The 12,787-nt window shown below is 38.1% G+C and overlaps 1 protein-coding gene across 5 annotated transcripts in view; it reads left to right on the plus strand.

Annotated features, from left to right (window-relative positions):
- The window catches only part of SORCS1 (sortilin related VPS10 domain containing receptor 1), a 482,842-nt gene that overhangs the window by 382,725 nt on the left and 87,330 nt on the right, over positions 1 to 12,787 (plus strand). For all 5 annotated transcript variants that reach the window (XM_011363774.2, XM_011363773.1, XM_011363770.1 and 2 more), the window contains exons 11-16: positions 3,454 to 3,556; positions 3,821 to 3,897; positions 5,786 to 5,877; positions 7,196 to 7,303; positions 8,811 to 8,928; positions 10,425 to 10,555. In XM_011363774.2, coding sequence (XP_011362076.1) covers positions 3,454 to 3,556; positions 3,821 to 3,897; positions 5,786 to 5,877; positions 7,196 to 7,303; positions 8,811 to 8,928; positions 10,425 to 10,555 — 629 coding nt within the window. The remainder of the gene's footprint in view (positions 1 to 3,453; positions 3,557 to 3,820; positions 3,898 to 5,785; positions 5,878 to 7,195; positions 7,304 to 8,810; positions 8,929 to 10,424; positions 10,556 to 12,787) is intronic.

Consider the following 12,787-nt stretch of genomic DNA (forward strand, 5'->3'; position numbering starts at 1 on the left):
TCCTTATTATTTATGAAAGCTCTGATCTGGCTTTTTAGGACAATACTTAGATTAGGAGTATTAGACCTAGGGATAATGGTACCATGAAAATGGCACGTAAATGCTGTTAATACAGAGGTTGGGAAGAAAGAGAAAGTGGAATGAAGAGCTGGTTGACACTCAAATAATCTAAGTTTTTTGAGTTGATTGATTTTATGTAGGGAAATGTCTTCTATCATTTAGTAATTCTCAACTGGCCATTCGCGGCACTAGGAAGACGATGGCTTGTTAATGGATTGATTAAATCCAACAGACATTTACTGAATGCTTGCAATGGCCAAAGGATTCTGTTGGTTAAAATAAGAAATAAAAAAATAAGGCAAAAAAAAAAAAAAAGTATGTAGAACCCAGAAGTCCACTATGGACCTTAAGAGTTTGTAAACCCTGAAACTGAATACAAAACTGTGTGCACTTGCCTTTATGCACTTTTTCTTCACAAAAAAATCCTTAATTTGCATCAGATTTTCAAACTCTGTACCTGACCCTGAAAAGACTAAAGACTAAGTATTCAGTTGTTCCTAGAGGTGAGTGATTGATGATATCCCATGCCCTGTGACTACATAAGGACATATGAAAGGACACAAAGAACAGCTTCCAAACGTGCACGCTGCTCCTTCCTTTCCCTTTAAGTCAGCCGCTAGGTCACGGTGCTTTCAATGTAAACGTCTATATTTTTCTAATGCGAAAGATAAGGAAAATAGAGAAGAGCCTTTGGGACAAGCTATGTTTTGACTCCACTGAATTGGAGATAATTCTGGAAAGATACTCAGGTGCTCAGTACATGTTTGCTAAGGGGAGAAAAGAAAGCAGGAAGGAAGGAAGAGGTAGATAAAGTGCCCCCGGCCTCTGCTAAAATTGCATAAGAATTAGAGAGCTTCAGGGGTTTGTAGTGGCTTGATAGCCGTTATAGTAATACTGTCTGTTAATTTTTGGTGACTTAACTTTGAAAAATGTCCAAAAATGGTCAAGTATAATATTTAAGTTAAAGTAGCATAGATGATCACTTAACATTGTTTTTCTTTGAACATTGTAGACTGTATAACTTTCTTGAAAAAAATGGAGGAAAGGCAAATAAAGCCACAGAATATTCTCCTTGTACCAGCTGGGGGCAATCCAGTACTACAAATGTGAGAATGGAGAAAAAAAAGTGCACCAAAAAGATCATTTCTAATGTTGCTGCTATTGCACGAACTGGTGTCTTTTCTTCTCAAATTAATTTATCCTCGGCTTCTGAAAGCCATAGCAACTAAGAGCAGTGCAGAGATGGAGAATTGAAAATGCCTTCTTTCTTTTGTAATGGCAAGTGCCCTATAGCAAATAACCCCTGGGTTATTTGAGCTTTACAATCTGCCAGACTGTTGAGTGATAAAGTTTGTGGAAAGTGGCAGCTCGGGATTGCAAGCTGGGTCCTTCCTTGTTCAGCGATGTCCTGCCCTGTTGGGTGGTATAAAGGTGCTCCATTCAACCCATACATAATTCCCAAGGAGGAATGCAATTCTTGGAATGCCATAGAGCTACTCACATTACTCTGATTATGTGATTTACAAATAAGCCCATGTACTTCTGGCATTGTTCTGAGTAAAAGAGTAATCTCTTTCATGTCTTAACATAAAAGCTTTGCTTGATAGTTCAAGCTTTTATTGACTGTCTTTTTTGATTCTATGCTAGGTTCCATAGAACATGCAAATTAGTACTTTGATGTTTTCTCTTTATTAGTAGGACATATCTCTTAGGGAGATAAAACCAAATATACCTTGAATAGATAATATAGGATTGTGAGTGGTAAAATAAACTATCATAGATCAGAGTAGGGGAGATCCTGGTAGGCTGCAGTTGTCAGGAAAATTTTCGTGGAAAAATGGTTGATGCCTTTAATTTATCCTGTCTCAGCATCTGAGTATTAGCAACACTGTCCTGGAACCTCTGCAATATAGACCCGTGCTAGTCTTCCTCTTGGGCAAAAGAAAGCCAAGCGTTTGGGTCTGATTGTTTCTTATAAGGATGATCTTTCTCGCTCCTATTGAAATTCATTTTTTGAATGCTTTACATGAAATTTTTATGTAAAACCAATAATTTATTACTGTCATTATTCCCTGAAAGTTTACTCTTTGTGTCAGCAGTGAGGAAAAGACCCTATTGCAATCTACTGTTTTATTTTACCAGTATTGGGTGGCTTTTATTTCTGAGTTTTATTTTTAGTTTGTCATTTACTCTATCCCATATAAATTTAATCATTGTATTGCTCACTGTCTGAATATCTGCTGGCTGAGTCTTATAGAGCAGAATAAAAGTAATAACAGAGATACATTGGTAATTCCAAAAACTCAAGTCGATAAGATTAGAAAATAATCTTCCTGAGCAATGAAAAGAAATGTGGGTTCAGATGCAAATTTGTAGTTTTCGACAGCTCAGTACAAGAACTATGAAATTTCTATAAGATTTATTATCCTGTTTTGGAAAACTGTTGATATATTAATCAGAGAATTGATCAAGATTTTCATACACGAATAAACAAGTCCCTTAAATTTTCACTTAAATTGCTATCACTGGTACATTTTGCCTACAAGTATGACTTTTATATCAAATAATACTGATTTTGATAATACCCTGATACAGACACTATGTCAATTGTCTGGTGGATGTTAGGAGAATTTCACATATCCTACAGCTTCTTGCATACAACTGGGATCCAGGTCTCAAATGGAGCGTGGCTAAGAGATGCCAACTGACTTCTTTGAAGCTCTCCCCGCTTCACCGGACCTTCTCTCCTGACTCCCTGGCCCATTTCTCCTTAGTCATATTGGCTACAAACTGTATAGCTCAACTCCTCTGCTTCTTTTCTGTGTTATTGATATTGCTCAAGCCTGAAATGTCCTTTGTCCTTCTGAATATCTCATCTTCTGTTCATATCTTTCCCATCTTTGCCTAAGGCACTGTTTTCTCCTTGAATCCTTCCTTGATCCAAAGTTGGACATCATCGCTTCACCCTCTAGAATCTCATATTTTATCTGTACTGATCTTACGGCTTTCAAAATGTATTCTCTTTATGTTAATCAATGGAAAAAAATTATGTTCATTTCATAATAGGACAAAATTACAGTCAATGTAATTATTTTATAAGTTACACCTAGGCTTTTATAGATAAAGTGCTAAAATGTTTGTTGAATACCCAAATGGCAATTAAGGCAGTTGATGAGACTTAAAACAAAGATGCTGTCTCTTTCACCACTTAGTAGTTATATTATACTTATGGACACCAGATATTTGTGGAATGAAAGATAGGTGTACCTGGATGTGTACATGGATGGATGGTTAGAGGGGATGGTTAGAAGACTGGGTGGATGCTCTGAATACGGTCTTTAAATGACCATTTAGATTGTGTGCTTTCATGACACTCATTTCTCCTCTTCTCAGCCTTATTGCTCACTACACCTTCACCTGAAGGTCTCTGAGAATCCCTATACATCAGGCATCATTGCCAGCCGAGACACGGCTCCTAGCATCATTGTGGCTTCAGGTAAGAAGCTTTCCTAGTTTGCTTATTGTTCTAAATGGTGCTTATTTTAAAAAAAACTAGATATCTGTGCTTGGAACATAATGAGCAAGCTAAAGATCGTTTTGAAAAGCACCTAAACCATTGACCCCGAAGCAAGTATGCTGAAAAACCCTGCTCACACATGTTTGCAATCTAAATCCATCTCAGGCACTGCAGACTGCCCATATAGTCATCCTTAGCTCGAGCAGAAAGTTCTCTTCACTAATGGTGATGTGCTCTTTCTAGGCAACATAGGTTCTGAACTGTCAGACAACGACATCAGCATGTTTGTCTCTTCAGATGCAGGGAACACTTGGAGGCAGGTAAGAAAGTATCCTGGGCCAAGTTGCTGAAGTTTAAAAGACATAAAAATATTACCCAACTTGATTCAATTCTGGAAACTTATCTCCTCCAGATAGTAACTTATTCACTGCACATAAATCCTATAGCTTGCCAAAGTGTTTATTTTGTTGTTGTTGTTTTATGACAGTCTTAAAAAAGTCTTTGAGGTTAGCAAACATTTTTGCAATTTCATTGTTTTTTTGCTGTTCAATAAAAATAACCCATATTCAGAACCTATATGTAAGAAAGTTTATAAATGACAATGAAACCAAATTAGAACTGACTGAATTTTTCCCAAAAAAGAAACACAGAATCCCAAAGATTTTATCATGTAGAGAACATGGCACCTGGAGGGAAGGCGATATACCTAATGCTGAGTTACCGCCATAAATTCTCCTTGCCTTGAAGTCAGAATAGATAGCAATGAAGTGATATAGGAATAGCCATTACCCAGGTGGTGTTCCCGGATATTTAAATCTCATGTGCAAAAGATAGAGCAATAACTATCATGGCACATATGTTAGGAAAAGTAGAAATGGAATCACTTTAAACTGATGTGTTTAGCTTAAATGTTTTCTCTTTTTCTTCTGGATGAAAATTAGATACCCATAGCTTATAAAACAGGCATTTAATGAGGTAGAGCAGTCATAACAAGATATGCACCTAATGTATGGCTGTTCTCCTTCAATAAATATAAGCCACTGAAATGTAATTATCACATAATAACTAGCACCGTAAATTGAAATCTAATGCACAGGTAATCACACAGCAAGGAGAACACTCTGCTTTAAATTTTACGAAGAGATCTCCATGTTACGGTCCAATTGCTATTTCCTACCTCCAGACACTTCATAGATACTCAGTGGGATTCACATGTTTTGAGAAGAGCAGGCAAGAAAAAATTTACCTAAAAAACCCCGGGGCTATTGATTTTGGAGGTTTATAGGAACATGGCCTATTAAACTTCCTCTGGAGAATAGAGAGCCAGGATCCAGTTTTGCTTTGTTTTTTGTTTTTCCCTTCCAACACTCCAAACAAAGCAAAGGAGTCTCTACTTTTATAGTCCTAGGATATACTTTCCTGGGTATAAGAAATAAATAAAGAGGAAATAAGATTATGTCTATAGTATAGTATAACCACAGACAAGGCTATGCTAACAGTGTGACTGCGAGAAAACAGTATACATCTTACACAGAGAGGACTTAAAAACTGTTTTCAACCTATCTCCATTTGACTTCAAATTGGTTTCTCCATATTTGGAGAAAAATCTAATGATACGTGCACCCAAATATGATGATTCCATTTTGATCAGAACTACTTTATGACTCGGTAGAGAATCTATTAATTGAACAAGAACACCTTTTCTCTATAATACTTAGAAACTTTGAAATAATTATATCTGCAAAGGGCACTATAATGCTGAGAGTCTCAGCTCCATCAGTCACTGTATACATGGCCTTAGGCAAGTCACCCAATCTTTCTAAACCTTAGTAAAAGTGAGTAAAGTAGCTCTAAGTTTTCTTCCATCTGAAAATGTTACCAATAGGACAATTACCCAATATTCTGACATCATCATAAATGGAGATCAATGGAATTTACCACAAAAAGCTGGGAATAGAAACACGAATACAGAACCATTCATTCATTAAATTTCTTTTGTGGTACACCAAAAATCGTTTTATGTAACTCCAGTGGTACATGTAGCCTACCTTGGGAAGTGTTGTTCGTAACTGTGTCTTCCCAAAGATTTTGAGAAACCTAACTCTGTCATGGGAGGGATTTCCTGTCTCATACAAAGACTTATTCTCTGAACTCTGGGTGTGTGTAGAAATGGATGCTTGTCCACGTGAATGTGTTTTCCTCTTCCAGATCTTTGAAGAAGAGCACAGTGTTCTCTATCTGGATCAGGGTGGAGTCCTGGTTGCTATGAAGCACACATCTCTCCCAATTCGGCATCTCTGGTAAAGGCACCTACTGCCCATGAGCCATGCACCTGGTGGTCCCCCACTGCTAAGCTTGGAGCTGGGCTATCAGATTGTGACTGTGTTTGTAGGAAAATGTCAAGGTCTGATACAACATAATATATACCCTTGCTTTATTAAAATAAGATTATTGCCTATAGTGTCACAAAACAGAGAGGAAAGGAGGAAAGGAGATAGACGGGGGAGAGAGAGAGAGAAATTGCATTATGGTTTTTATTTTTATTATTATCTTTTTTGCATATGGTTTTTAAATGTGACAATACCCTCCCCAGTACTCTATTCTTTTAGCACAGTCATGGGTAGAATGGTGTGTCAGGTATAATCTCTGAATGGCTTCAACTTCTTACAGTTACTTTTCTCAAATAACATCTCCTATAGTATAATATTTGCATTCATTATGTGTTCTGCACAGAGATCATGACCCTTCCGTTCCTATTTCATTTCTCCTGATTGTACTTCCTTAGTTTTCTATTTGGAGTTGACATTCTGCAGCTCTACCTGTAGGTCTTCCACAGATGGACATGCGAAACTTAACTTCCAGAGGGGTTTTTAATAGGTTTCTTCATGTGTGTTTTTAAAAGTGGCTCTCTCTGCATGCGAGCTTGTTCAAAGTCAAAAGCCTGATTTTTCTCTTCACTGTTAGTTACTTTGGTGACTGAAGGGAAAGCTTTAGAAATAAAAGAAATAGAGGCTTAGCTTGGTGGAAGCCATCCATAGAGAAAAGCAGAGCAAAGGAAACATTCTGTGTGACCATCAGAGTCGTCTACTTCTTACTCTCGAGAGCCTATTCTCCTGTACCCATTCACTCAGCGAGTCAACCAGGGTTTATAACAGTGAAAGAGGGATGCCTCTCAGGGTTTGATCACTTAGAGCTGTCTGGTTCAAGTTCATCTAAGTAGATCTCATAAGGCCATTGCTCTACCGAATCACCTATAAAGTCTGCTGCTAGAATGCAGTGAGGTTTTGAAGAGAGTCACATCGAGATCTAAGGTCAATTAAATATCCAAATTTAAAATAAATTCTATCAAAGACTTATTATTATTCCAGTTTCATGCAGCTCTCCTCTTACTGATGTTGTAACACACATGGGTCCCAAATCACTTGGCTAACTGTATTTCTACTTTCTGATGTAATTAATAACACTTATTCTTATGAAAGGCTCACTTTGACAGCGCCTTAGGTACTTTTAAAATGTGTTCTCTCCTGGTTGATAGTATCTTTCCTTTGAAAGGATTTTTTTTTTTCTTTTGAGATCTGATGATTTATTTTATTTATTTTATTTTTTTCCTGTCATTAGGTTGAGTTTTGATGAAGGGAGATCTTGGAGCAAATACAGTTTCACATCTATTCCACTCTTTGTGGATGGAGTTCTGGGTGAGCCTGGGGAAGAAACTCTTATCATGACGTAAGTGAAAAACTGTGCTGGCTTCTAGTCTTAATATTAATCTAGGAACATGGTTTTTAGCTAAGCCTGTTCACTTTGCTGCACTTAGGTCTGAAGTTGCTAGCAAAGTCAGTACATCTGACGTAATGGTTCCCTAGGGAAGAAGAAAGAAAAATGTGGACAGCAATTTTCTTGGCTCTTTGCTATTTGTTAGGAGACCCACAATGAGGGCTGGTGGCCTAAGGGCATGGCTTATTTCTTCCTCTACTGATAGAAAATATGATTTCAATAGATAATAAAACTATACATTAAAAACTTGAATAATATACAAACAATATATAGAAAAATCACAGGCATATGAGAATGATTTCACTTTAAGGCAGAACACAGAGCTTGAGCAAAGCCCCATACGGGCTTTTATTTATTCCTGGCTCTTTACCTAACCCAATTTTGAGGCATATTAGGGAAACCCTGAGAACAATCTGTTCTCATGAAATTGCATTTGCACTCATTCTTGTCTGGAAAGAGATGATCATTAATTTGTGAAAGACTTGATTAATGACTCGCCTGCCTATGGGGTTCAAAACATGAGCTTTGAATTTGAAATATGAAACTGTGCTTTTCTCTTCCCCTAGAAAATTGGAGATGGAAAACAGAAGGATGGTTTTAAAGTAGTTGATCCTATCATCAATGAAAATTTAAAAATCAAAGTGAATAGTCGATACATTTTCTGATTTTTTTCTTCCCTCCTCCTTTTTTTCACCATAGAAAAGATCAACAAAAATTTAATCTGCCTAATAGCTACACTTCGAGCCATGGTAAACATAGCTAGATTAGCAATTTATTTCATAATTTGTCTTTATTCGGTTGTTATATTTGCAAAACACAGATTTAAAAAGCTGACTGAAAAAGATGCTTTGTGGCTTTTATCTACATCTACAATTGGTGATTCAAACACCTCATTAAATATGAGTCTCTCTCAGTAAGGAGAGTAGAAGGCACAGCGTAGGAAATAGTTCAAACCACTTGCCCTGCTGGCCATTTTCCCCAGCAACTGGCGAGAAGGTAAAATGGCATGGAAACCATCGGAACCACGTACATCGTTAGCAAGAGAACATAGAAGTACAATCTCAGGCCATGAAGAATGCAGTATTTCTGATTTTCTCGATGATTGATTGACTGATTGATTGATTGATTGATTGAAGTTTTTGTTAACCTTTCTATGGTACAATATATAGAAGTGCATGTTTAAGCCAAACACCCTGGTTTCTGACTCTTCTATTTCTTTAGTGATTGGACATTGGTTTTTATATGTTAACACAGCTCTTCAAGCCTCAAGTTACCCATACGTGAAGTGGAACCAATACTAGCGACCCTCTTCATAAGTGTGTTTCAAGGATTAAATGATATGAACAATGCAATGTGCTCGGCATTATTCTCAGTTTACAGTAAACACTTAGCAAATGCTAGCTGTCGTTCTAACTTGGCATTGTTATTACGATTATTTTTATCGTTATGAACTCTGTAGAGTGTTTGGACACTTTAGCCACCGCTCTGAATGGCAGCTGGTCAAAGTCGACTACAAGTCCATTTTCGATAGACGCTGTGCCGAAGAGGACTACAGACCTTGGCAGCTGCACAGCCAGGTGGGAGAAACGGAGAAGTTGAGTCCTGGATGAGAGGCGTGGGTGCGTGGGTGGTGAAAGCTAGTCATTTCAGCCATCGGAATCTGGGTTCTCCAAGCTAAAATGCTCATCTAGTGCTTTCTTACGTGTTTTGTGTTCCACAGCAGTGAACAAACTCAAGGCTTTATAGCTCGTTGTGAAGTAATTTCTGTTTTTATTGTACTAGGATATAATGAGATAAAATTCAAATGTGCTTGGCTTAGACTTACAACTCAGAATGAAATACCAACTCAGCACAGAGATCTAAACGTAATTTATCTGAGCGTGTCATATGGATGCAGGGTGGAGGCAGGGGTGAGCAAAGGATCTTCAATTTTATCTAGCAATGCAAACAGAGACATAAAATAACAAAATATGCTCTGTGAGCAGTGCCACTGATATCCTTCCTCCCCACCGCTGTGACTCTCTGGGATTCGGTAGTGCTTCTAGCCTCTTTCCAAGGTACTTGTGGTATGAGAATGCAGAATTATTAATAGAAAACTTTCCCTTCATCTGGGCCCCTTAGCTGCTCATCTCATATCAAAATGCTTGGCCGAAAGCATCTCTCCTTTGATTTCCCAAGGCAGAAGTCATCCTTCAGGTCTCTCAATGGATATGGTGTAGGCTCTTGCTGCAAAGCCATCGCCATATTCAGGCAGTGATGCATCATATGCCCCAAACCCAGACTAAGTAATATATTTACATGTAGATGTGGAAGGGAACTGGTTAAAGTGAGTTTGTTCAAGAAAGACAGTTTATAGTTGCTTAGACAAAATTCTGTTCTGGTCCTTTAGACATACAAAGAAAGCTGTGTTTGACAGTGAGGGCTACATCAGCTAGAATCACCCACTCTATTCAGAGACTCAGCCAAAAATTTATTGCTCATTTACATTGCTGGTATTTTCCCCTTTGAGATGCATAAACCTAGTGATATTCAAAGCTTTTTGAGAAACACTGAATTTATTTCTCTTGCTTGTCTGGTAGACAGACATAAAATCAGTGCTATAAAGTTGTGTGGGCAGAAGCACGATAAATTGGGGCAAAATAGATCTATATTTCTTAGCAGTACTCTTCTTTCATATGCTCATAAATGACCAAAGGTATAAATCTTTTCTTATAGGAGAATTGAACTTAATTATTACAGATTTGTTGGCAGTATAGTTGTTATACACTGAGTCTTAGTTATCTGTCTCCCTCACAGCACCGTGCCTGATACTTTGCCAAGGAAAGGTTTGCTGAATACACAAGGAGTTAAAGACATTTTTTGACACACACACCCCAAAGACTTTTTAAGATGTTTTTATGCGTCCCATTCTATATTAGGGCTCTAGACATTAACAAAAATGCCGTTAGCACAGAGCTGACCATCTAAGTCGAGATTTCATTAAAGTTTGAGAACATTTCCTTAAACTGCCCCGATGTGGAACAGAGAAGGTCCAAGTGGTGCTCAAGTGTGTGAGATCCTTGTCTCCTTACAGGGGGAAGCCTGCATCATGGGAGCAAAAAGGATATATAAGAAGCGAAAATCAGAGCGGAAATGTATGCAAGGAAAATATGCCGGAGCTATGGAATCTGAGCCCTGTGTCTGCACAGAGGCTGATTTTGACTGGTGAGCTATGCTGTTATCCCATGGAGTCCTTCAGTATATCAAATCTACAGGGGTCTTAATGAACACTTAGATTCTAAATAATAGGAACACATATAAAACTAAGTGACAGGCCTCATATTTTATGAAATTACCTTTGGGACATCATGGTGTACTAGCTCTGTACATGTGCATATGGAAAAACCAGGAGTTTCTTTAGATTTAAAAAGGATTCAGAACATGGCCAGTAATTATCTTCATATATATGATAGCTCTTGGGACAAAAAAGAGAGACCAGATCCACCCTGAGTTGCTTCAAATGGCAACACTGAAAATAGTAAGTGGACTTTTCAGAGAGCAAACACATTTATGCTCAAGAAAAAACTTTCTGGAGTCTAGGATTCCTAGTAGTGGAATGATGGCCTTATATGGCAGTAAGTTTTCAGTCAGTGGTTAGCAGACTATTGCTTATGTGATTCATAGAAGACATTACTGAATGCAAGGACGGGTTCAATGTCATTGCCAGTCTATGGCTCTGTGAACCTAGTGGTAAAGGAAACATCTCCCGTCACTGGGATTAAGCTAGTTCAAACTGGAGGAGTGACTGAGACATTTAGATTAGTTCAATAAACAGTGCTGTGGTGGGTTTTCTGGAGTATTTGACAAGCAGAAAGCTAACGTGTGGGGTCAGCGATACCCTTGCTTTGTTCTAAGTCAGTGTTTAGCATTCAGGTGAGGTTAAAAAAATCATTGAAGATGAGTAGGTAGTAACTCCCTTGATCATAGCCATCTCATTTGCTCCCCACTTATTTTTTCTTTTTCTTTATTTCTTTACATGTTTTTAGTTTAGAGAAAGCAATTGCTAAATATGCCTGTCAGTGTTAAATGATTAAAACTTGACCTACATGAGAACCGAAAACATTCCTTTAACAATTTATTTCTAGCTGTGTAGCAATCACTGGTCACCTATCTGACCATCAAACTATGAATGAGTGGACTGAGGTACTGTGTACACATGTAACACGTATCTTAATAAAAGTAAGTCTTCTCTTGAGGTAGACCTCTGAAGATGTTTGAGTAAATAGTGCTGGGTGAGCAGGCTTGATAAAATTGGCCACCAGCACTCAGACTGATAACCCAAGGCTGTTACCCTCTTACCTTATTGTTGATAAACCAAGCAAGCTGAGAGCCCGTGCTGGATGTCTCTGTTCTCAGCCAGAGAGCAACAGAGCTTGTTACCTTGGAGCTCACAAGAAATTCTGCAGGGGCCTTTTCAAGAGTGACTTCTGTTTTAGTCACTGCAACATTATTACAATGACAAAAATGTTTTATCCCTGTCCTCCTACCTGTCAGGATTGACATCCTGAAATACATCTATAGGGAAAATGTCCATGGAATTTTTAGTCATACATCTGATCCCTCTTTCTGAAGCCATAATGCTTCTTCTTCTTCCACCGAATCCGAGGAGGATTTTTAAAGGAAATTAACATTTTATTTTAGTGGTTTAACTTCGGCCTTATCAAACAGTCATTCTTGTGCAGAGAGGAAATTTATCCTCTCATAGAAAACTGAAGGGGAAAAGTGAGGTGAAATGTTCCAATTCCTTGAGTTCTTCTGAAATAATTTCTTCTTTTGGAAATCTTTTCTATGAGGTTCCAAAATAAGCCAGTCTTTTGTTGTCATTGCCATTTGTTGCTTTTCTTTTTCAATTTTAAGCTAGACTAGAGTGAAGAGGACACAGAGTAAGAAAAGCAATTGGTTTTCTCTCCTTTCCCAGCTCACTCACTTCTCAGTCTTGGCCTAATTCCTGTATCATTTGTGGTTGGAATCTGCTACTCCTACCACTAAAATGTATTCTGAGAAGAGGGAAATGAATCATGAATGAGGCCATTGTAAGGTTTTCTGTCCAAAGGGGATTCTTGTATCTGCATTGTTTCTGGAAATGTTTCGGAAGGCTCATTCTGAGTTTCTACTAGTAGCTAGAACTTCAATGATTCCACTGACTGTAGTGTAATGAAATGTGGTTGTCATTGAATGTTCCCTCTCGCCTTGGCTCTCCCCTGGACAGTCCCCCAGATGACCTTGCCTGTCATTCTCCAGCATTTGTAAAGTAATTCTCTGATATGAACATCGGGTGTCCTGTAGGCAGCAATTCTGAAGTCTTTCGACCCATGCTGTGTTGAACTAGCACCAAATCTAGCTAGTATGTGCAGAATTTTAAGTGCCAGCTGCCTGGTGGCAGGCCCCTTAGCTGAA

The sequence above is a fragment of the Pteropus vampyrus genome, unplaced genomic scaffold (genome assembly GCF_000151845.1).
Source record: "Pteropus vampyrus isolate Shadow unplaced genomic scaffold, Pvam_2.0 Scaffold89, whole genome shotgun sequence".
NCBI classification, from domain to species: Eukaryota; Metazoa; Chordata; class Mammalia; order Chiroptera; family Pteropodidae; genus Pteropus; species Pteropus vampyrus.